The sequence below is a fragment of the Mobula birostris genome, chromosome 30 (genome assembly GCF_030028105.1).
Source record: "Mobula birostris isolate sMobBir1 chromosome 30, sMobBir1.hap1, whole genome shotgun sequence".
NCBI lineage: Eukaryota > Metazoa > Chordata > Chondrichthyes > Myliobatiformes > Myliobatidae > Mobula > Mobula birostris.
Genome location: NC_092399.1, coordinates 4,362,494 through 4,386,885, shown reverse-complemented (window position 1 = coordinate 4,386,885; position 24,392 = coordinate 4,362,494). Strand labels below are relative to the sequence as shown.

The window sequence follows — 24,392 nt, the reverse complement described above, 5'->3', positions numbered from 1 at the left end:
ATCTATCAAACTGCAATGATCCATCTTAAATACGCAATTCTAACCTGTAAATATTTTCTATACTTCAGTAAGTAATCTACATGAAAAACAATGCAGAGTACTGTATGACTGAGCCAGAAGGCCCAACGTCCACTTAAACAATACAGTGCACAGCTGACAAACAAATGTTAAAGAATGAGGTAGGTAGGGGATGCCACGAGGTCCAATTTGCTAACATTAGGCAGCCCTTCAACCAACTACTGCTCCAGACATTCCAGCCACAGAATTCACTCTGCATTAGGCTTTACACAAGTATTGTAAATACATTTAGTCTGCATTATCTCATATTATAATGCAAGGCTGGGACATAGGCAACCCAAGGAGTGGAGATCATATCAACTCCTTACTGAATGCTGCCCTCTATCCTATATTGCTAGATGCAATAGTGCCCTGTTGCCATTAGGGTTCACTCATCGCACTTTTAAGTGGCCTCAATATTAAATGAACTATGTCCATGTAGAAATAGATTAATATTGGCAAGGCAGGACAAGGACAACACGTTTCCACCCCTAATTTATAATGAAACCTTAACTTGAGTTACTTACAAAGAACAGCTCAAACTCTCAACCGCCATAGTGCAGCCTGAATGCATGGTCAGTAGAATAAAAGTTTACTAACATTATTGAAACAGGGGATGTAAACAGTAAATGCCAAAAACATGAAATGCTGAGACATGTCACTTACTCAGCATTCCAACAGGATTTTTGCTGAAGACTTTCACGTGACACCTGATCATTCCAATCCCAGAGGTTTTTTTTTGGTTACACTCAACATAGCTTGCATTTTATCAGGTTTATCAGCCTCCTTGTGGCTACGGAAATTGCACACAATTCACAGCTCCCTGATGAATTTGCAACCTTTTCTACCATCACTGTACATCTCCATCACTCATAGTCCTTTCACTGCATCATTGTGGTGTTACACTTACCTTCAATAGAGGTTGGAGTCTGTATCACATTGCTCTGCTGACTGGGAACTGGTGCCCTAGCACTACTGATCAGAAGATCGAACTTCGTGCTGCGGCAGGTGTTGGTGCAGACTTTATCGTGTTGAAAAAAGTCCAACTGCCCAGAATCCATCATCTTCCTACCAATAATGCAACCATATGTTAGACACACAATACATAGAGCCCCTTCTAGCATGCCAAACGCCAAGGTCTTTGATTTCCATTTTAGATTTTATCCTGTAATAGGATCTTGGCTGAGCTGGTACTCACTTTTGCTCCTTCCCCTTTTCTTGATTCCAAAAAAAAAAACCAATATCTGATAATTGCAACCTTCCAAATGGAAACGATGGATATTGAAGAGGAGAAAATTGTAAAGATCGAGATAAACAAAGGAGGAACTAAATAGTTTTAAAATATTGTATCTGAAAGAAAAACAAACATTTATTTATTGTGATAATCAGAGTTAATGTTATTCTAATTGTTTTAATATATAGAGCAAATAGAAAAAGCTTTTCCCTTTTGAGATAAGAAAGTATTGCCTGCCCGAAAAAGGGGCCATTTTTTTCTTGGTTATGGAACTCTTAATGTTTCTATAATCTACTACAGGTTGATCTCCCCTTATCTGAAATTCAAAAACCTGATTTTTTTTTTTTAAAAGCGCTGACATGACGTCACAAATGGAAAATTCCATAAAACAAAGTTCCAGGCACCACAGTTCTAAGAAGAGAACTCATATATGTAATGAACAAAAGTTAATGAGAAATAGAAAAACACTGCATAAAGTGAAAAATTAAGATCCTGATTGTGTATCGAGAGAGTGGATTAGTTAGCGCTGAAGTGAAAATACGCTGCTTAACAGTATGCTTACCATGAAAACAAGCAAAGATCTACCACAACAAGCTGAGTATTGAAGTTAATTGCGAATATTCAGCAGCTGGTTGCAGAAATTAAGAAAAGGTACTGCAGTAAATCTTTAAGAATTTGTGGTGATAAGGTGCCTGCTGATCACAAAACAGCAGAGAAATTCTTTAATGAGTTTTCCAAGGTCGTCACCGATTAAAATCTAATATGCTGAATGGCTGCTGCAGTACATATGTGTGATAAACAAGTGCAAGACAAAGACTGCTTACCAACAGCACATCAATTCAGAGTCTGGAATGATGGTGATGCCAGTCACTGACTGTCCACCTGAGGTAGTGATAACTTACCTTTCTGATGGTTCAATATACACATTGTTTCATGCACAAAGTTTAAAAAAATTATATAGATACCTGCAAAGTATATGTACAGCTGTATATGAAAATGCATATGGATTTTGTGTTTAGACTTGGGATCTCCAAGGTATCTCATTACATACGTGCAAATATTCCAAAATCCGAAATCCAGAACACTTCCGACCCCCAGCATTACAGATAAGGGGTGCTCAACTTTAGTTTAAATAGAAAGGGTCACTAAATTGATAAAGATTAAAATCATAAAAAGCAATTTTAATAACATTTGGGACTATAGATTTTAATCCAATACCTGACTTTTCAATTTAAAAATAAATAAGCTAGAAAATAAAAGACATACACAATCCATAGGATGATCACTATTTCATTCCAATTAAGCTCATCCTGAAACTTTCCTTCAAGGATTTCCTAGAGCTTTTAACCTGGTAGTGTGGATCACCTCACAATAATGCAGTAGTCATTTTTGACACAAAGATAGGCAGCTGCTTGGGTCCAGATCAGTGCAATCATCTCAGACAGCTACAGTGACTGCAAAGTTCTGGAAGACCAAAAATATGATATGTATTCTTCACCTAATACTACATCAATTGCTTCAAAGACCATAAGACATAAGATATTGGAGCAGAATTAGGCCATTTGGCCATCAAGTTTGCTCCATTTCAAATGGCTGATTCATTTCTTTCTCAGCCCCAATTTCCTGCCTTCTCCCCGTATCCCTTCATGTCCCAAGTAATCAAGAATCTATCCATCTCTGCCTTAAATATACCCAATGACTTGGACTCCACAGCCGCCCATGGCAACGAATTCCACAGATTCATCAATCTCTGGCTGAAGAAATTCTTCCTTATCTCCATTCTAAATGGGTGTCCTTCTGTTCTGTGGCTGTATCCTCTGGTCTCAGACTTCCCCACCATGGGAAATATCCACTCCAAATCTACTCCATTGAGGTCTTCCAACATTCAATAGGTTTCAATCAGATCCCTCCTCGTTTTTCTGATTTCCAGTGAGTACAGCCCAGAGCCATCAAACGCTTTGTATATAAGCCTTTCAATCCCCCAGGAATCTGTGAACCTCCTTTGAACCCTCTCCAATATCAGCACATCCTTTCTTAGACAAGGGCCAAAACTGCTCACAATACCTCAAATGAGGCCTCACCAGCACCTTATAAAGCCTCAACCTTATAGACCCTTCCACCTCACTGTCAAAAGGCTTCAGCTGTTGAATACACTGATAGTTCTGTAGCATTTGTTCCACCTGCTTCGCAAACTAAAATCCACACTACAGGCAAAGCAACAGTGACGGGCCAGAGCCCAAAACCATTTCAATGGACTATGGGGAAATTCTGCAAACTAAACCAACGCATGATTAAAATCAGAGCTCAACACCACAAAGCAATTTATTGGGAATGGGATAGAGCATATCCTGTGTTGTTGTTGTTGTTGAGTGTCATCAAGTCACCATCGACTCATGACAATGCTATAGACACAGTAGCTGTCCGTAGGGTCTTCTTCGCAAGATACAGAAGTAGATTGCCAGGTCTTTTTTCCATGCAGATATTGCTGCTGCCCAGGTTGGGACCTGGCCAGACTCAACTCAAAGCCATCTGCCTCAAGGTCCAGTACTGATGCCAATTCATCACCGGTCAGCCCATATTCTGTGTAGGATACCACAAAAGTCCCTGTGGCAGTATTGACAAGTGCATTGCAAATAGAATTGCTGGTTCACTAAGGACCATGTCAGGGATGTGTTCATCCAGTCAGCATAACATCCTTGGCAGAGTTTATCACTGATTAATGAATGAGTAAATATGAAAACGGTGAAAATTTAGAGATGGTTAAACAGATGGGGCTTGACGAGGGGGAAAAGGAAAATAAGTGATGGTAGGATAGGTACTATAATAGATATCTAAAATGTTTGTAGTATAGCTGAGTCTCTTTGACAAGCTGGGTGCAAGTCACAACCCGTAGTTCACAACCCAAGATGTTTGCATTTACATAACAGACATCTGAACTCCTCAAAAGGAACAGTATCATTCAGCTGCTAAACTTGGAACTTTGCCATATTAAAAAAATCAAGACATTGAAAATGTAGCAGTACAAGAACAAAATGCTGATCCAAATGTGGAAGTTTCAGGAACTATTACAGATGGATAAAGGGTGGGTGCATTTAACAATGAATTTTACACTTTTATATCTCTTGATCCAAGAATATCCATAGTCTATAAACAGCAATAAGGTCATGAGCAGCTTTTTTTTTTGCGTGTGGTTCTTTTGGCTGAGGAATAAATAATGGCCAAGAAACTTGAGCAATTACTCAGTACTCATCTTCAAATAAGTGCATGGGATGTTATACATCAACTTGAAATGAAGACATTTCAGTTTAGTATAGCTGAAAAGCGATATTAGCAACAGCAAATCTCCTTAAGTACTGCACTGACATATCAGGTTTGATTGATTAAGGGGAATTGCTGATAGCAGGACTCAGTCGACCATAAGCTCTTTTGCCTAGATCTGACTAAAGCTTTTTGATTCAAACAGTGTTTCACTTTCTTCAGATGCTGCCTAATCTGCTGAGAATTTTCAGCCTTTTATTTATAATTCACTAGATCATAAAGTTTACAACCAACAGCAAAGTATCACTTCTTCAAATCCATAGGCAGGAATCAAATGTAGGACTCATGATTCATTACTCATTTAACCTCAATAGAAGTGGCAGTAATAGTTAAACAAAAAAAAATGGGATAAAATATTTTGCCTGGGGAAGTGATTAAAGTAGGAGAGAAAAGCCAGGAATGGTAGGTAAATGATAAGCAATTAAGGTTGAGAGATTCAAAGGTGCTGAAAGTAGTTCTCAGATTACAAAAGTGTTTTGAAAATTAAAACCAACTACTCAACATGGTAATTCAAAATTACATAAGTGAAGCAGTCAACAAAAACAACAACTCTGGAAAAATGATACTAACCTCAACATTACACCACCTATTCTAATTGCTCTTTTCCAGTCTTTCAGAGTAGATTTCCCTGCAAAGTGTACAAATTGCTTTGGGCTTATGAGCTGCTCATTAAACTAGAAAACAAAAGAAAAACAGAAGAAATCAGCTTAAATTTGAACCATTAGCTCTGCTGGTAGTAGGAACATAAACATAAGCAGGAGTAGAATAGATTAATTAGCTTCTTGAGCCTTCCCCACCATTTAATAAGATCATGCATTATTGAATCTTGAGTTCAGTAACTTTCCCACTCACTCCCCATACTTTGACACCCTTGCACTCTAAAATGAATAATTCTGAAGATTCACTGCTCAGAAGACATTCTTGAGGAATGCTAGCTCATGTGATCCAAGATTGGGCTTACCAACCTTTCAAAACAGGACAGCTGCAAATAAAGAACTGACCCATGGTGGGGTCCAAATCTTCATACATGGATAAAAGATTGCCCCTCATTTGCAAGTCAAAACTACAAATGCAGCTTTTCCATAACACTGCCATGAAGCACATTTTACATGCGTGGGAGAAATTAATGTATGAACAATAAGAAATAGGCAGTGAGATACATTTTCTCTACTAAAGTCAAAGAGGGTTAATCTAACTGCACCACCCTTATTCCTGTGCCATTTGAGACACAATTCTGCACCAGCCAAAAGTCCACAGCCCTTTGCTATTCTGACTCATCACAATATTAGGCAACACATCAATTACTCATTGAAAATACCAGAATAGTTATAGCTAGAACATTTTTATGCTGTTCATACCTTTACACATTTCACGTTAATCCCCGGGCAAACAAACTTCTTCCACATTAAGATGGCCTTGCTTTCCCCACAAGTAATAGGATAAGCGATTTCAACATCCTCATTGCAGATATCTGAAAGTTTAAAAAAAACATTTTATTACAGCACTCATTAGGTACCCATTGTTGTTATGATATTGGACAAGTAATCAAAAACCTATTCAAATCCTACTATAGGAGCTAGATCTGCATAGCAATCAATTTATTAGTGATTTAGTTGATTTCAGAAATGGACTGTGAATAAATCAGACTGATGAACCAGCTGACTTTTACAACAGAATCCCTTTGGGAAGGAAATGTCTATCTTTACCTATTCTGACCTATGTGTGGCTTCAGACCCGAAGCAACATGGTTAACTTCAACAAATTAATAAAGTTGCTACCCACCTCCTTATTAAGGCCAAGTAACATTGAAGTAAAAGCTTGCATGGGCAATGACACTCATACCCTGAGGAGTAAACTAGGACAAAAAAAATGACCACGTCTCTGATAATAATTATTTCTACGTCCCTTTGGAAAACAAGTTAAAATCCTGAACTAATGGCAGAAAGAAAAACAGAATGGAAGCAAGTCACTTGGGCACGTAGCACTATTAAATATCACAGCCAATGCAGCACCTTAATCCCACTGTCATAATCTGATCATGATCCCAAAAGTTCCAAAAAATATTTTCAAAAAACTTGGAATGTATGCTCAGCTGACAACAGACTAATAGCCAGAGACTGATGATTTCAAAGATAAACTAGCCTTGATTAATTTCTCTTCAGTCCTAAATAGCTGATCTTTTAAGCTGAGATGATGTCTTTTATCGAAATTGTTTCAATAAATCACTAACACAAAATACTCTACAGATGCTGGGGTCAAAGCAACACTCAAAACACGCTGGAGGAACTCAGCAGTAAATCACTATTCTGAATACCCCTTTGAACATCAACTGGATATCATCCAAAACTGCTGTAACCTATTTTCGAACCAATCTTCCATTTCCATTTAGTGCAGAACAAAACCTATCTATAGCTCTTTGCCCAATGACCAGTTCAGAGCTTAGCGTTTGCCAGTTCCTATCACACAAATTTAAAAATACACATTAAAAAAATGAGTAGCGAGTGAAGGTTTAACAAAGAAACCTTGAGCTTTCGGTCTCGACAGTTGAAAGCAGAGCAGTTAATCCAAGCATGATGAAGACATATAGAGTTCTTGGGCAGGTTACAGGACTAGAAGAGGGAACATTACGGAAACATAATAGAACAATAAAGGCCCAAGGACTGGATTCGGCACAAGAGGACTAAAGCAGGAATAAAAATCAGGCATCTCCAAATAAGCACAACATACTTTCCAATATAGCACAGTAAAGAAATTGTACAGGCATACAGCACAGAACAGGCCCTTTGTTTGAACTCAGCCATACCCCCTGCCTACCTGACCCAGTCACTTTTGACTGCATTCCGTCTATAATCGCTGTAGGCCCTTCTGATAAATATACCTACCTAGATCTATTTTAAACATTCTAATTGTACTGTTCCTACCACTTCCTCTGGCAGCTTGTTCCATCTACCCCCAACAGCAAATAGAAAAACAACTTCACTACTTTCTTGCTTATTTTGCTCTCATTTCATTCCTCCTTTGCTTTTTTAAAAAACCTCCAGCGCTCAGCCAGTGCGCTATCCTGATTCTGCAATCCCCCAGTCTACAAAACAACTGAAAAGCTCTTGGACATGGCTACATCAAGCATGGGTTTCAGATGCAGCACAACCCACCTTCTACACTATTACCATCAAACATGCAAACATCTAGCCACAGCACAGCCCAATACAGCAATCACTGCTTACTCCATATATAGTACCATTTTAATAGTTTAGCCTCCTAATACATGACATCCAGTGATATTTGAGTGACACTTCAACTGAATGACTGTTGATTGTGTCTTGTAACTCATTTTAGAACCTTCACAGCTGAATGGGAATGATTTTTTTTTACGGCATTAAACTGGCCTGGATTTAAACAATATACTGCTCAGGTAGGAGGCATTGGATTCCAATGTGCCAAATTCCTTTAGGTATCAAATCAACTCCTCCTGTACATCCAGGAATCTTTCTTTGACAAAGCAAATATTCTTTACTTGGGGTAAGAGGTACATGCCAGGAAAAACTGCATTAACTGCTTCTAAATATCTTGTACTGAATATAAATGAAAGCCCACTGTGGCAATGAGCCACAACAATTTAGCAGAGCAATCACCGAGTCCCAGTTTGTCATCTTGGTTGATATGTCGGAGGTAAGGATTCAGTTATCAGCATGCCAAAGTACACGGCAAAACAATCAACTCTCTATGTTATTCAACACTTTGCAGGGACTCTTAGACATAACCAGGAGCATCTTCTACTCTGGGTATCAAATTAAACACTATGCCACATTCAAAAGGTAAAGCAACACCACCCTCTACCCCCCCCACAACAATCTGCATTACTACGGTGCTTTCAAACCTAAAACTGCCCACATCACTGTGTAAACATTAGCAGACAAAAAACAGAGGCAGAGGACAAACGAAAATCTTTTTATCAAAACCAACATATATAGCAGTATTTTGACAAGAAAATTCAGCAGCTAGAAAGTGGAGTACAAGTTACACAGTTCCAAGAAACCAGGAGAGAAAAGTACATATTTAAATGAAGCATTGATTTCTAATAACCATCCAAACTACTCTTTTGAACTACAGTCTGTCTTACAATTTCCCCATGTCCTCTTTTCATGGGGACTTGCAAGCCAGCTTACTACTTCTTAGATGAGAGAGGGAACTTCAGATGCAGAGAGAGGAAATGCCTTCAATGTGAACCAGTGCGCGCGCACACACACTTAGCGATTCAGTAAAACTACCCAGTCAGAACCTGATTTTTCTTTGTGTAAAGTGGAAGACTTCCCACTTTTGTGTACTCAGATATTCCATCTGCCACGTTCTCACCCACTCACTTAACAAACACATTATTAGATATATTAGTTATTTCAAATAATTGCAAAACACTTTTGGTTCAATTCCCTACTACTTATTAATCAGACTCATACTAAATGGTCCATTACCTCTTTCCAACATTATGGTGCTATATTGTGATTCACATAATTGCACCATCACATACAATTACTGTTCTACAAGCAATAAGTACTCTCTGGCACACTTATGGTGTGGGACAGAGCTTTGGCCAGCTAGCATACCACTGAGCACCATAAACAAACTCAAAAGTCATTCATATTCTCTCTAGCTGGAGATCCCAGATGATTCTAAGTGCGACAAACAGTGATTTTGCTTTACTGACCTATGGGGGCAAAGTCCCTGTGTAGTATTTGTCTCAATTCTGCAGGTAGAATCAGAACGCCCTAGGAGTCAAATCTGGGTCTATCACATAACTCATTCTACACTGGCCCTACTATGAAAAACACTACCCAATAAGAGACAAAATAAAGGAAATATACAGTCAGAATTATTAAAACTTTTTAAATAAAATATAAAATCAGGATTCACTTCAATTCTTTCTCCCTTTAATTTCTCAACCTTCTTGTTCATTCTCAACCACATCTTAGCTTTTTCATTTTCAAATTGGATCCAGCAGTAAAGTAGGTGGGAAGCATTCAATCTAGAGCAGTGCCTGAGGACACAGTTTCTGCACTGACTTGGTCTACTGCCCAACACGACAGCCTGGTTGCCCCACATTGACATGCTCTCCAGACGCCAGCCATATTGATGGACTGTGCACCTTACAAGCACCTTCAGTGACTTAAGAGGTTATTTTGAAGTAATGAGTGAAGGTTCATTTAGAACTAGAGCATCATTAGCAGTTATATACCTATAAACACTGGATTGATTGTGTGCCAGTTATTAATGATGCCCAACCTACTAGAGCAATTAGCAATAATTCAACATGTGGCTCACAACAGAGACCATGTATTAGTATTGGTTTATTATTGTCACATGCACCAAGATACAGTGAATAAAGCTCAATTTTGCACACTGTTCATACAGATCAAATCATTCCACAGGATACTGAGGTAGCATAAGTTAAAACAATAACAATGCAGAATAAAGTATAACAGCTACAGAAAGTACAGGCAAACAAAATGCAAGAATATTGAGGTAGACTGAGGTCAAGGATCCATCTCATCACACTGGGGAACTATTTAAAAGTTATTACAGCAAGGTAGAAGCTGTGATGAGAAGTTATTAAAAGGGCACTATGAACCACAAAGAACCTTTCATTCTCAACTAATACTCAGACAACACCAAGTCTTCTCAGCGCAAGGTTTCAAAACCTACTGTCAAACTGTCATCTAAACTTCCTGGTCCACAAGCTTTTCTATTTTACAGAATGAACAAATCATCTCTATTTAAGATAAAAGCAGGTTTAAATGTTTTCTCAAAGTAATTGTGGAAATCCTTTCCCCGTCAACACCGTGAACTTCCATCAACTTTGAAACAAAACAGTAGCCATACCACCTTACATTAGCCAGTTTAAAACTCAGTCTTATAATGCTGTAGATCAGAGAATAAAACACTACTTAGGAGATTTGTCTCCAGCATCCAGATCTGAGACTAACATATTCACTCTGCATTGTTTCAATGAACTTGAACAGAAGAGAGACATTTATACAGTGCGTGTAATGATGTACAATTATTGCTATGATGTAGGAAAAATAGCCTTTCATTTGCACATCGCCAGGCTCCATACACAGTAATGAAATAATGACCAGATCACTCATTTTACTGATGACAGTTAAAGGAAAATATTATTTTTCAATTAATTCATTTGTCTAAATATTTCTCTTTTTCAAATTTCTGCCGAGATGTCTTTTATGCTTGCAAGGACAGAGTCACTGTTAATCAGCACATCTGAAAGAACACAGAACAGTACAGTACAGCAGAGGCCCTTCACGCCACAAAGTTGTGCTGAGCTATAGAAGCCTATGCCACAACCAATCTAACCCATCCCTTACAGTTCGTAACCCTCCATTCACCCAGAACAGTCTCTTAAATGTTCTTAATGTACAGTACTGTGCAAAAGTCTTAGCACATAAATATATCTAGGGCACCCAAGACTTTAGTACAGTAGTGTAGTAATTTTCTGTATTGCATTATGCTGCTGCTGCAAAAAATCAAATATCATGACATCTGTGAGTGATAAGCTTGATTTTAATATGGGTCTCTATTGTGGACTGAGAGTGGGAAGGGTGAGGGTGAGTGGAGGGAGCAGGAAGCACCAGAAAGACACTGTGTAATGATCATAAACCAATTGTCTGGAATCAAATGACCTTGCCTGGTGTGCCTGCACCCACGGCACCCCCTGCCCCTGGCACTCCTCCTCAGCCACCTGTCCCACACCCCTCCTGTTGCACTCCACCCTTGATCCAGCATTCTTTGTTCCCACCAGATTTACAAACACTGTGCTCCACGTTGACAAATACAGTACTGTGCATGTCATATGCACCCTAGCTATATTATAGATGCGCCTAAGATTTTTGCACAGTACTGTATCTGCCCCTACCACCACCTCAGCAGTGTGTTCCAAGCACCTATGACTTTGCATAAAACTACCTCTGATATCTCCTCTACTCACCTTAAATAATGTCCTCTGGCATTAGCCATCACCACCCTGGGACAAAGGTGTTGGGTGCCCCCTCCATTTATGCCTTTCATGATCTGATACACCTTTATCAAGTCACCTCTCATCCTCCTTTGCATCAAAGAGAAACACCCTAGCTCTCCTCATAACTTATTTTGAGATATGCGGCCCAAAGCTGTTGACAATTCCCCAAGTGTGGACTGACTAGTGTCGTATAAAGCCTCAGCATTATCTCCTTACTTTTACATTCTGTTCCCCTTGAAATGAATGCCAACTTTGCATTTGCCTTCTTTACCACAGTCTCAACCTGTTAATTAACCTTCTGGGAGTCTTGCACAAGGACCAAGTCCCTTTGCACCTCTGATTTTTGAGTTTTCTCCCCATTTGGATAATAATCTGCACTTCTGTTCCTTTTACAAATGCATTATCATACATTTCCCAACACTATATTCCATCTATGACTTTTGTGCTCATTCTTCCAACTTGTCTAAGCCCTGCTGCAATTGCAGTGCTTCCTCAGCAGTACCTACCCCTCCACCTATATTCATATCATCCACAAACTTTGCCACAAGCCATCAATTTCATTATCTAAATTACTGACAATGTTAAAAGCAGAGGTCCCAATATTGACTCCCGAGGAACACCACTAGTCACTGGCAGCCAACCAGAAAAGGCCCTCTTTATTCCCACTTGCTGCCTCCTGCTTGTCAGCCATTCTTTTATGCATGTCAGTATCCTTCCTGTCATGGCACAGGATTTTATCTTGTTAAGCAGCCTCATGTATGGCGCCTTATCAAAGGCCTTCTGAAAGTCCAAATAAATGACATCCACTGCCTCTCCTTTGTCCACCCTGCTTGTTGCTTCCTCGAAGAACTCTAACACATTTCTCAGGCAAAATTTCCCTTTACAAAAAATATGAGGACTTTGACTTATTTTATCATTAGTCTCCAAGTACCCCAAAACCTCATCCTTAATAATAAACTCCAACACCTTCCCAGCCACTGAGGTTAGGCTAACTGACTAATTCATGAGCACCACTGGCTGAAATTTGATGTTCAAGGGCCAAAGATTTGAAATTGCCCATCTAATGTGTTAAATAAACATTTCAAAGTGTGAGGGGAAATGGTTAAATACAAAGAAAAATAATTATAGAGATTCAGTGAAAGAGCTGGTGTGGTCTCAGTAGTATGAATGAATCACTTCTGTGCTTCACTATTCTCATAACTAAAGCTTCACCCAAAGTCAGTGAAAAACATACTGCTATCTATAACAGAACATCCACACAGATTCTTGTTGAGATAGAGCACCTCAGCAAAACAGGAAGGAACCAATAGTCCCTTGGTCATTGAATAAGATCATGACAGTACCTGGACCTCATCTGCGTTCTTACCAAACCCACATATCCTTCAATGTCCTACTGATCTACAGACCTCAGTTTTGGATAAAGCAACAATACAGCATCACAGCCCTCTTGAGATTTATAACACTGAGTAAAGAAACCTCTCCTCACCTGTCCGCACATCACCTTTTTTTTTTACACAAAGATGACCATACAGCAATCTCAAAAGGATAACCACAGATAACTTCTTTGTTTTTTTCTTTTCTCAACACAAGGGGGTTCATTTTGAGCACAAGTCCTAACTGCAAACCTACTACCTACAAAAGAGATCGAGTAGATCCAAAGTAATATGCCAGCTAGGAGCATTTTGTTAAACTCAGTGAACAAGTGGAACATTGATTTGCTGAATTTTTTAATATTAGGGAACTGAAACGAGTGCCAGAGCCCTACTCTCCAACTGATCTCAAAGTCAACAAAGAGCAAAATCGAAGAAACAGCACAACTTATCATGGATGAATGCCTCAGAGTGTCCTCAGCCAGCTTGATTCCATTCAAAGAAAGGCTCTCAGGATTATAGGTGTAGATGAAGCCACAGCTCATGAGAAGCTAGCCATCAGTAGCTTACACCACAGATGACAGGTTGCTGCAGCTACTGTACTGTATAAAATGCACACCAGCTACAGCCCTGCAGACCTTCGCGCCATGCTGCCTTCATCTTATGAAAGATGGCGCACCACACGATTAAGTTTATCTATGCCTGCTCATGTTGTTTCTATGCCTGATGTGAGAACCTACACACTGGATAGAAGCTTCCTTCACTGTGCTATCAGAATTTGGAACAGCCTTCCAGATGCTGTGGTTGGAAACATTTGCGACGATGGGGTCCAAGCCTTCAAGAGTTGAGTGCACAAACACCTATCATTTCTGGGAGGGAAGTCACATGCTTCTTCATAAAGGTGTTATGAAGGTGTTCACGTGGCGAGAGAATCTCACCTGGTCCCTCAAAACCAGCTCCATAGCAAAGAAAGCCCAGCAGCGTCTCTACTTTCTGCGAAGGCTGAGAAAAGTCCATCTCCCACCCCCCCCCCCATCCTCACCACGTTCTACAGAGGCTGTACTGAGAGCATCCTGAGCAGCTGCATCACTGCCTGGTTCGGAAATTGCACCATCTTGGATCGCAAGACCCTGCAGCGGATAGTGAGGTCAGCTGAGAAGATCGTCAGGGTCTCTCATCCTGCCAATAGAGACATTTACACCACACGCTGCATCCATGAAGCAAACAGCATTATGAAGGACCCCACACACCCCTCATACAAATTCTCCCTCCTGCCATCTGGCAAAAGGAACCAAAGTATTTGGGCTCTCACGACCAGACTATGTAACAGTTTCTTCCCCCAAGTCATCAGACTCCTCAATACCCAGAGCCTGGACTGACATCAACCTACTGTCCTCTACAATGCATATTGTCTTGTTTATTATTTATTGTAATGCCTGCACTTTATGCAGTCCTGGATAGGTCTGTAGTCTAGTGTAGTTTTGTGTTGTTTTTTACGTAGTTCAGTGTAGTTTTTGTATTGTTCATGTAGCACCATGGTCCCGAAAAACGTCGTCTCGTTTTTACTGTGTACTGTACCAGCAGTTACGGTCGAAATGACAATAAAAAGTGACTTGACTTGCCAAGCTACCATGAAGGGGACCAAGATGGCAATGCTTGGTTGTTGGTAGGTAGGGTTAATACCTGACTTTCAAGAGCACTTGTGAGTTATGTTCCGGCTGAACTTAGTCTTTAAACTGCTGGAGAACAGTGCGGAAAGAACAGGTACTGTTTTCTCCCAGTAGGGATTAGTTTTTAGTTCCAAGTGCTCCTGCCACGTTTTGTCACCCTGCAACCTTATCCTTCAATCTCTTTGAATTACGGAGGACAGCATGTGTACAAATGTCTCTCTCCAGCAGACCTCATCATGATCATGACTCCAGTAATTCTACTATTCTTTAATGTTTTTTAATTGTACACATGATTTTTTTATGTTCTATTGCTGAGCAGCAGTGAACTATCTGATTGGCCTATCAGAGTTCTCTTTGAGAACTATTTAACTTGATCAGCACTTCTGATCTGGCTATTGTTCACAATTGTACTTAAATAAAAAAAAAATTAGGGTTTTGCCATGACAACAAATTGAACTTTTGATACATATTATGGTAGGAAACATCTCCTGAAAAAGCCCCAGGAATCCATAAAAATAAAGGACAGGTTCTCCCATGAATGATGAAATGTCTGTAGAAATCACAGTATATAATGAAATCACAGAACAAATGCAATTTCACAAATAAACATTCTATGACATTGGTGCTTGTGTTTAAAAAAAATTATTTTAAGCATTTTACACAAACATAACTAACCCCATCACTATAACTAATAACGTCAAGATAGTAACACTTCAAGCAGAATTTGAAGCAACTTAGGCAAGTTGCAGCATTTGCTAAAGTTCGAAAAATATTCCGATTCTGATTAGCATATGTATATCAAAATATACAGGGAAATGTCTCATTTGTGTTGAGGATATGTTGGGGGCAGCCCGCAAGTGTCACCACACATCATGGCAACAATGCTCCAAAGAACAGCACAGGCAGCAAGAAGAACAAAACAAGCCCTTTTCCCGACCTTTCCATTCACACACCCAGACAGGCTTCCAGCACCAGGACGGGCCAACTCAGGGCCCAGAGAATGGCAAATGGCCTGAGCTACTGAATGACACTACTTAGGAAACTGTCACATATGTACCTTCAAGGTATTATCTGAGGTCAGAGTGTCATTGAAATGTTATTTATTTTGATTCCAACAAATGTTAGGGAAAAACAGCATCCTTCTATCCTCTAAATTCTGTAATTTCTATCCTTTTATCCTTTTTAAGTTTACAGGTTACCACCATAACCACTCATACATTTACCTGACAAGTTTAATGAGTTGTTTTAAAAATTGCTGCGTTCATAAATTGTTCAACTCAGCATTCAGTGGATATGATACTTGAAGACAAAAGTTTTATCTCAACAATGTTTGATTAAATGGAACCCGAATGTGCACAGAGAAAAAAAACAAATCATGCGAACAATAGAAGCACACAACAATAACAAAGAGAAGGATAAGTTCTCAAACTCTTACCTTCACCATCTGCTAACTTCTGTAAAGTGTGAGTCTCCACAGTAACAACTGAAGCATTGCAGTTCGACTCAGTTCCTTCTTCACACATTCTATTGAAATAATTTCAAATGGGCATTAGAGCCGAAAGAAAGAACTCACTGACTACACAAAGACAAATAAAAAGTAGCTTGGACAGAACATATAGTCGTGCCTCTGGGGATTCTGAGAGAAAAAAATTCTTCAAGTTTGATGTCCATATATTGAATTTATGCTGGTGTGGGCAACTATTAAATTTACTTACTCTTTGTCCAGTTCACACCACAACTGCAGTAAAAGATCCCCAAGTATCCCTGAGAAACCAATATGTTAAGCAAACATAAACCCTCGCCCTTCAGAATGGAAAAAGACTTAATCTAGCCAAACTTGCAGCTGTCTGAAAAATATATTTCAAATTCTGAAGAACAGTAATGCATGTAATGCAAGACTGAGAATCAATCATAAGGTACTGATATATTATATTAAAAATACTCATTTGAATAGCATCTCAACACATAAAACTTCTCTCAATACTATACTGAATGAATTATTTGTGGCTGCATCTCTTGCAGAGAAAGAATTTTGGTTACAGTACCAATCAAGTCCAACTCCATTTTGAAACAGTGCCATGGGAACTTGGATAGTCTTTATATCTGGACTAAAGTACAGCAAGACATTCTACTGCACTCTAACACTAACCTAGATCACTACTAGTGTAAGACTTCAATTTACAGACTTCTGACACAGAAGGGATTTCTCCCATTCTCTCAGTCACTTCAATCCTCTTATCCACCAATATCATATTGATAATGACAGCATTTAAATGGCAAATGATGCTGAAATAAAATGAGCCTCATCTACCCAATGAACTTCATTAAACCTGTTGAAACTGACCTCTGAAATGCTCTTCATTTTAGGTCATTTTGCTGTGTCAGGTCTAAAGGCAAGTTCTTCAGTATCTTAGCAAAATTATTACTTTACATATGTATGGACCATGATAAACACCTTGGCAAGCCTTTGGAATAAATGCATTCAGAAATATCAGTATGCTTCCTGGAAATATTTAATGGATTAGCCAATTTCCATTTATCATCTCCACTTGACCAACTAACCCTCAAGCATAGAATGGAGCAGAGGGTTCCCATGATGTACTTACAACATCTGTCACATCACAGCTTCATGTGCTGTTCCTAGCATCATTCCAGATAATGGCCTGATATACTGGACAACTCTGATGAGCAAAACACGACAAAATTCCACTGTCCCCTTCCAACTTAGATCAAGACAGCATTTTATTGGTCCAGTAAGGCTTCTGGATAGCTAATGGTGCCAAGAACTTGTGGGTATATGCTTTAAGGTGGCATCATCAATGGATGGTTTAACATGCATTTGCTTTCAACATAAATAGGGCTCGATGTGGAAGTAAATGAGGATAATTCAGGGCTTTCTATACAGCTATGTATTGATAATAAACAGTCTAGCAGGCTTCATTCCATGCTACAAAAAAAGCTTTAAGCAATTTGCAGATGCTGTAGTCAATTCCAACTATGTCACTGAAGCTAGTCTTGGACGTTGGCTAAAACAATAAGCATGATCAAGTCAGGCTATTGTTTCAAATAACGTGCAAGGCAGCTCTCTCACTTCAGCTACTCATGTAAGGGAATTTTGCAGGACCAAGTGCTCTGGGTATACTCTTGTTGATACTGGATGACCTGCCCAGTTCTCCTGACATTTTGTGACGGGTCTAATAGTCAAGTGGCATGATGCAGCATCCCAGAATCATAATGGATAGGACAAGCCTAACAATATCAGATTTCCCTCCCTCAGGAGCATCCACTGCCAGCGATATTTTGCATCCCAATCATTTTATAGTGAACAATACTGATTCCAATGTTATTCTAGTAATATATTCCCCAACTCTTCTTTCCATGGTCCGGTCTCCAAATTACGGCACTGTAATTGTTCCTGAAGATGACCGGTCAAAATGCAAAAAGCGCTGGAAGTCAGTAATATGGAACTTGATCAGGCATTTCTAATTGCTCCAAGGTAAATGAAATAACTGTCAAAGACATTTTCATCCAATGTAAAGTCAAGAAGGCTGAAGGCAACGTGGGTAACTATAATATGGTGAATTGTAAAAGCATGATTTGAATAGAAAGTTTGGATCCTGGTCCCAAAACACATCTAAGTGTTTTTCAGCCAATTAAAACTATTTTCTGCCTGACCTGTAGGGAATATTGCACAATAAGATAATGAGCAGATCATCTGTTTTGACCAATAATGCTGAATGATTTATATTGGCTGACACACAGTACTCACTTGTACATAACTTCCAACAGGTATAGAATTTTTTCAATTTACTCCAGAAGACCTGGACTTAAGGTGGTAATTCCAACTGTGTGTTGTTCTTTCTGACACCTTAGATCTTGTGCTCAGTAGTCCAAAGGGGGACATCGACTTTGAATTTTCTACATGTAACATTTCAAATATACCTGCACTGTAAATACAGTACCATATATAGGACTTTAAATGTGATTTCAGATTACATTTACCAAATATTAACAAATTAGCTATAAGAATTTAAGCTTACCTTAAAACATTTAATTTTAGATAATCTGTATTTTATACAGTATTTATAAGTCAGGTTTGGTATATAATGCTTTGCCAATAGAGCTTTAAAAGTTGCATTCAACTACGTGTTTGATTTTATATGATTTTACAATTACAGAAACAGGCCATTAACCCCAATTGGTCTGTGTTTATACACCATAGCACCTTGTCCCACCTGATTTCATCCAGCTCAAATAACATAACCTGTTCTTTTCTCCCCAAGGCATTCACGTAGCTTTTCCTTAAAATGATCATCCAAGAGAACCACTCCAGGAAGTAACTCTTGTTAGAAGGCTTTCTTTTCAACTCCCTATTAGATTTACTAGCGATCAACTTAAATTTATGTAGCCCTCTCCCAGAAGCATGAGCTCTTCATAATACTGCCCAGAGCACAATATATTTACAGCATATTCATTCTTTAGTCTCATATTCTAACAGCAGATTTTAAACAGGAAACAATCTCTTTACAAACTCATTTTAAAATGATAATCAATCCTATTTATAATAGGTTATTCTAATAGGTTACTATTTTACCCTATCAGAATTACATGGCTAATACTTCTTATATTTACAGTTAAATTTGAAATTGGCTTTAATAATGCTGTTTTCCAGTTTGGATTTCTTCACTACATTTATAATTCAAGTTTTTACATTAATTCATTGCAAAGTTTTCTTCATATTTTAATAAGCTGTTTAGAGTAATGTATAAACCAAAGTATGAAATATAGTCCTGAATGGTCCCAGCCCCAAACATCGACTGTTAATCGATGTTAATTTCCATAGATGCTGCCTGACCTGCTGAGCTCCCCCAGCATTTGTGTATTGCTTTGAATATGTTTATTTTAATATTTAGCTGTTTACATTTCCGCAAATTAACTTGAAGAACTTCATGTTCAAATGGACATTCTTCAATCTATTTACATTTATAATGAACGATTTAGTATTTAGTGATATTTAAAACTATCCTCATGCACTAAAAGTTTAATATTTTAATGGTTTTAGGTTATTTTATTTACATACGTATCTATTAATGCATTGAATGTGAGCCCTGCTCGCCGAGGCTTTGATGGGGAGTGTGCTGCCGTGGACTGAAGCCCCTGGGCCCGGGCCTGTGGCCTCGCTTACCCGTGCTGCACCGACTGCAGTTGCAGGATGACTTGGGTCTTGTTCTCCTCTGAGCTCTCCCCCTCCAGGCTCGTGGCCTCGGCCGCCACCACCACCACATCCCCGACAGGCACAGCGCTCGCCATTTTCCCCTCTATTTCCGCCCGAAATGACCGACTGCCGACTGCGAGCAAGGCTGCCGGGCCCACCGGCCCACTCGCGGCCTCCGAGCGCCGCTAACTACCGAGAAATCGCCGAGGCCTCACCGTCGCTGTTTCGGCGCTTTTCCGTCACTAACGGCTTCCAGACAGCGCCAAAGACGTGCGACATCATCGCGTAGAACGTCAAGATGTGACGTCGGAACCCTCCACTGCTCCAACTAACTGTGACTACCTTAAGCGCCGCCATGTTTATACTGGCGTGAAGTTACTAAGGCAAGAATGGACAGTATTTCCATTTTTGGAACTATTTCTGTTCCATTAGCAATTCAAGCTGTGTTTCATGACCTCAGAATCTACTTGCTTATGGCTTTATACCTGATTGTTTGCACTGCACTTTCTGTATAAAGTTGTAACTATATTCTGTTATTGTTTTTCTCCTGCACTTCCTATGTACTGGTGTGCTGAAAAGATCTAACTGGACGGCATGTAAAACAGCGTTTTGCCCTTCATCTCACTGCATGTGAAAATAATAAACCAATATACAATTGCAACTTCATAGGAAAGAGTTCCTGGAGCCACGTAACTTTTGTCACTTTTTGCCTATTCTCATTTTTAAAAAATCTAAAGATCATTTGAGAAATCCAGGCGAATCTGCAGGCCATGTAACATGTACAACAGTGACAATGTTTTTGGATTCACTTGTAAGGTTTCACCCCAAAATGGAACGAACAAATAATTCTATAGAGGAACCCTTGCCCTTACAACCCTTAATACTTCATGCATTGCATGAATTACAGTGCATCTAGATTGGTACTGAATTGGAGAGTCTGGCTGTCTTTGGATTTCCTAACAAAATAGAGACAGCAGAACTCTGGTCTTGGTCAATCTATTTTTGTTTTGATTCTTTAAAGACTGTTGGCGCTGCTAGTGAAGATTTGCAATTGGTCAGTAAAGTATCAAAACTGCCATATTGATGGCTCAGATTCCAAAAGAGAAGCTAAAGCACTTCAAATTCCCACGTGCAAATGTTCTGCAAATCATTGTGATTTGAATAAGACTAATAAACTCTTCTCAGGCTTCCAGCCGGATACAGGGATTGATTATAACCGACATTTCGATGCCAGGACATGTCTAGTCCAGTACTTACAACCCCAGTAGTCCGTCCCTCCTGATTGGTTAGTCCTCATCCAATCAGGTTTCTGCTCTCCCACCTTGCCTACATTCAAATTCCAGATCCTGCTTAGAGCGAGACCTTCGTCTTCATTAGAATTCTTTCCCTCCAGTTTTATTTCAAAGTCTTGCTTTAGCAGGTGGTCCCAAAAACTGTTGTCATGGCACAGTAGCATTGTGTCGTCGGAGTCAATCCAATGGCCATTGCAAATCCAAGGTTCTGTTACTGCCAATTTCTCTGGGTAATCCAAACTGATACATCTCCTGTGCTCTTCGATACAGGTTCCACCCAGAAAAAAATTGTTGAAAAAAATTTTCAAAGATGCATCTCACCCTAACCATGGACTTTTCACTCTCCTCCCATCCGGTAGGCGCTACAGGAGCCACTGCTCCCGCACCAGCAGGCACAGGAAGAGCTTCTTCCCTGAGGCTGTGACCCTGCTGAATCTCACATCACAGCGCTAAGCAGTATTGCACCCATATTGTATTGTCTCAGTACTTTCATATTTGTGTGCTGTAGCATTTACTTTTTATTCGCAGTTATTTTGTAAATAACACTATTCTTTGCATTTCTGGTTAGATGCTAACTGCATTTCATTGGATTTGTGTCTGTACTCAGCACAATGACAATAAAGTTGAATCTAATCTAAATGCCAGCCAGCCGGAGTTCCAGGTCATCTTTGATCCATATAAACTGTGACTTGAGCTTCCTAACAGGTTTGTGGATGGTATTAATCTGGTATCTCTTCAGGGTCCTGGCAATCATTCCAGAAACTGTGTAAACATCGGGAAGACAGGCGGTAGTGATGGGTACCTCCTCATTGTTAGGTTTCCTGGTTATTCCGTCGGCCCTTTTAAAGGCCCGATTGATTTCTTTCACCTTGTAGTCATTCTACAGGAAAGTCATGTGTAATTGTCTTATTTCCTCAGGAAGACTTTCTGGGTCCAAAATAGTTTACGCTTGGTAAATCAAAGTAGAAAGAATCACTCTATGTTGGGAGGAGTGATGGTGGCTGTTATTGTTGAGGTATATGTCCGTGTGAGTGGATTTCTGATAGACGCCATGTCCAAGGCCACCGTCTAGTTTCTGTCATATCAGAATGTTCAGGAACGGGAGACATTTATTCTTCTCCATCTCCATTGTAGTTTAAATGTTCGGATGTATACTGTTGAGATGGTCGTGGAACTGTTGGAGTGCCTGGAGTCCATGAGGCCACACTACAAAAGTGTTATCGAGGTATCTGAAGAAGCATTTAAGGCGTAAGGGTGATGAACTCTGAGCCCTCTCCACGAAGTCCATGTAGGAATTAGCAACAGCTGATAAGGCCGAGAGAATAAGCACCAGGACATTTGCCTGGCAGCCTTTACTCCTGGATATTATTTATGAGGTCTAAAAGATGCATGATTGCCTTGACTGTTCCTTTTATGATAACTGTGCACAACAGGGGTCACTATTCCACAAGACAATTTTATTGAATGTTGGTTCTCTCTCTCTCTCTCTCTCTCTTCCTCCTTGTCGCTATCTCCACCTTATGTAAGTCCACGGCTTATTATCAACTATGTAATGTGTCTGTAAACTACAGTCATATATATTACAATGTAGATTGGTATTGAATTGGGGGATGTCTGCTATCTCTGAATTTACTCTCTCTCTCACACACACACACTATCATTATGTGCGGTGTTACATGTGGGTGATCATGGTCTTGACCATGATTGTGCTTGGCAAATTTTTCTACAGAAGTGATTTTCCTTCTTCTGGGCAGTGTCTTTATAAGACGGGTGATCCCGCCCATTATTAACACTCTTCAGAGATTGTCTGCCTGGTGTCAATGGTCGCAGAACCAGGACTTCTGATGTGTACCGTCCATCACCTGCTCCCATGGATTTATGTGACCCTGATCAGGCGGGGGCTGGGGGGGTTGTGCTAAGCAGCTGCTACACGTTGCCCAAGGGTAACCTGCAGGCTAGTGGAGGGAAGAAGCGACTTATACCTATGTCCTTTGGTAGAGACACATCTCCACCCCACCACCCTGTAATAAAACCATATCTATTTCCAAAAGTTCAAAGTAAAATTTATTATTATAGTATATATGTCATCACATACAACCCTGAGTTTCTTTTTTCTGCAGGCATACTTAGCAAATCTATAGAACAGTAACTGTAAACAGGATCTGTAAACTGAAAACACCAGGAACTGTAAACTGTAAACAAAATGTGCAAATGTCGATAATAAATCAGTGGCAATAAATAATGAGTCATAGTCATACTTTACTGATCCCGGGGGAAATTGGTTTTCGTTACAGTTGCACCATAAATAATTAAATAATATCCAGGAAATAAGTCCAGGACCAGCCTATTGGCTCAGGGAGTCTGACCCTCCAAGGGAGGAGTTGTAAAGTATGATGGCCACAGGCAGGAATGACTTCCTATGATGCTCTGTGTTGCATCTCGGTGGAATGAGTCTCTGGCTGAATGTACTCCTGTGCCCACCCAGTACATTACATAGTGGATGGGAGAGATTGTCCAAGATGGCATGCAACTTGGACAGCATCCTGCCAAGTTGTCCAAGAGCATGAAATAACAAGAAAAAAGAGTCCTTAAATGAGTGTAGCTATCTTCTTTTGTTCAAGAGCCGAATGGTTGCGTGTTAGTAACTGTTCTTGAAGCTGGTGGTGCAAGTCCTGAGGCTCTTGTACCTTCTACCTGGTGGCAGCAGTATCAAAAATGCATGGCCTGGGTGGTGAGGATCTTTGATGATGGATGCTGCTTTTCTATGGCAGGGTTTCATGTAGACGTGCTCAATGGCTGGGAAAACACAATATAAACTGACCCGAGTTTCCTCTCTCTCCCACCATTCTCTATTTCAGGGCTTCCAAATCTGGGGTGCACAGACCCCTCAGTTGATTGTAGGGGTCCATGGCATAAAAAGCATTGGGAATCCATGCTCTATTTCTTTGATTTGTCCAGTGTATAACTTTTTGAAAGTTAAAAACTGTCCTAGAAAATTCTTCTATTCTCTGGTTTCTCAATCTCTGGCTCTCAACCCTTGAACAACAATCCAAAGAAGCTTTAGGATGAACCATGGACTCCAGTGCATTATACCTTAAAATGTCAGCCTTGGTTTGGCATTGGCTTCCGAGTCGGAAGGTTGCGGGTTCACTCATTCCCGACAAGTACAAATCTACGCTGACTCTGCAAAAGGAAGATGGTGCTACACTACA

General features: G+C 39.8%; 1 protein-coding gene across 1 annotated transcript in view; it reads right to left on the bottom strand.

The window, feature by feature from the left end:
- The window catches only part of LOC140190619 (glucocorticoid modulatory element-binding protein 1-like), a 35,280-nt gene extending 15,137 nt beyond the window's left edge, over positions 1–20,143 (bottom strand). The window contains exons 1-5 of the mRNA XM_072247334.1: positions 19,859–20,143; positions 16,109–16,197; positions 5,968–6,080; positions 5,180–5,283; positions 968–1,125 (exon numbers count right to left, since the gene is read on the bottom strand). Of these exons, the coding sequence (XP_072103435.1) occupies positions 968–1,125; positions 5,180–5,283; positions 5,968–6,080; positions 16,109–16,197; positions 19,859–19,983 (589 nt within the window). The 5' untranslated portion in view covers positions 19,984–20,143. The remainder of the gene's footprint in view (positions 1–967; positions 1,126–5,179; positions 5,284–5,967; positions 6,081–16,108; positions 16,198–19,858) is intronic.
- Positions 20,144–24,392: the final 4,249 nt, after the last annotated feature.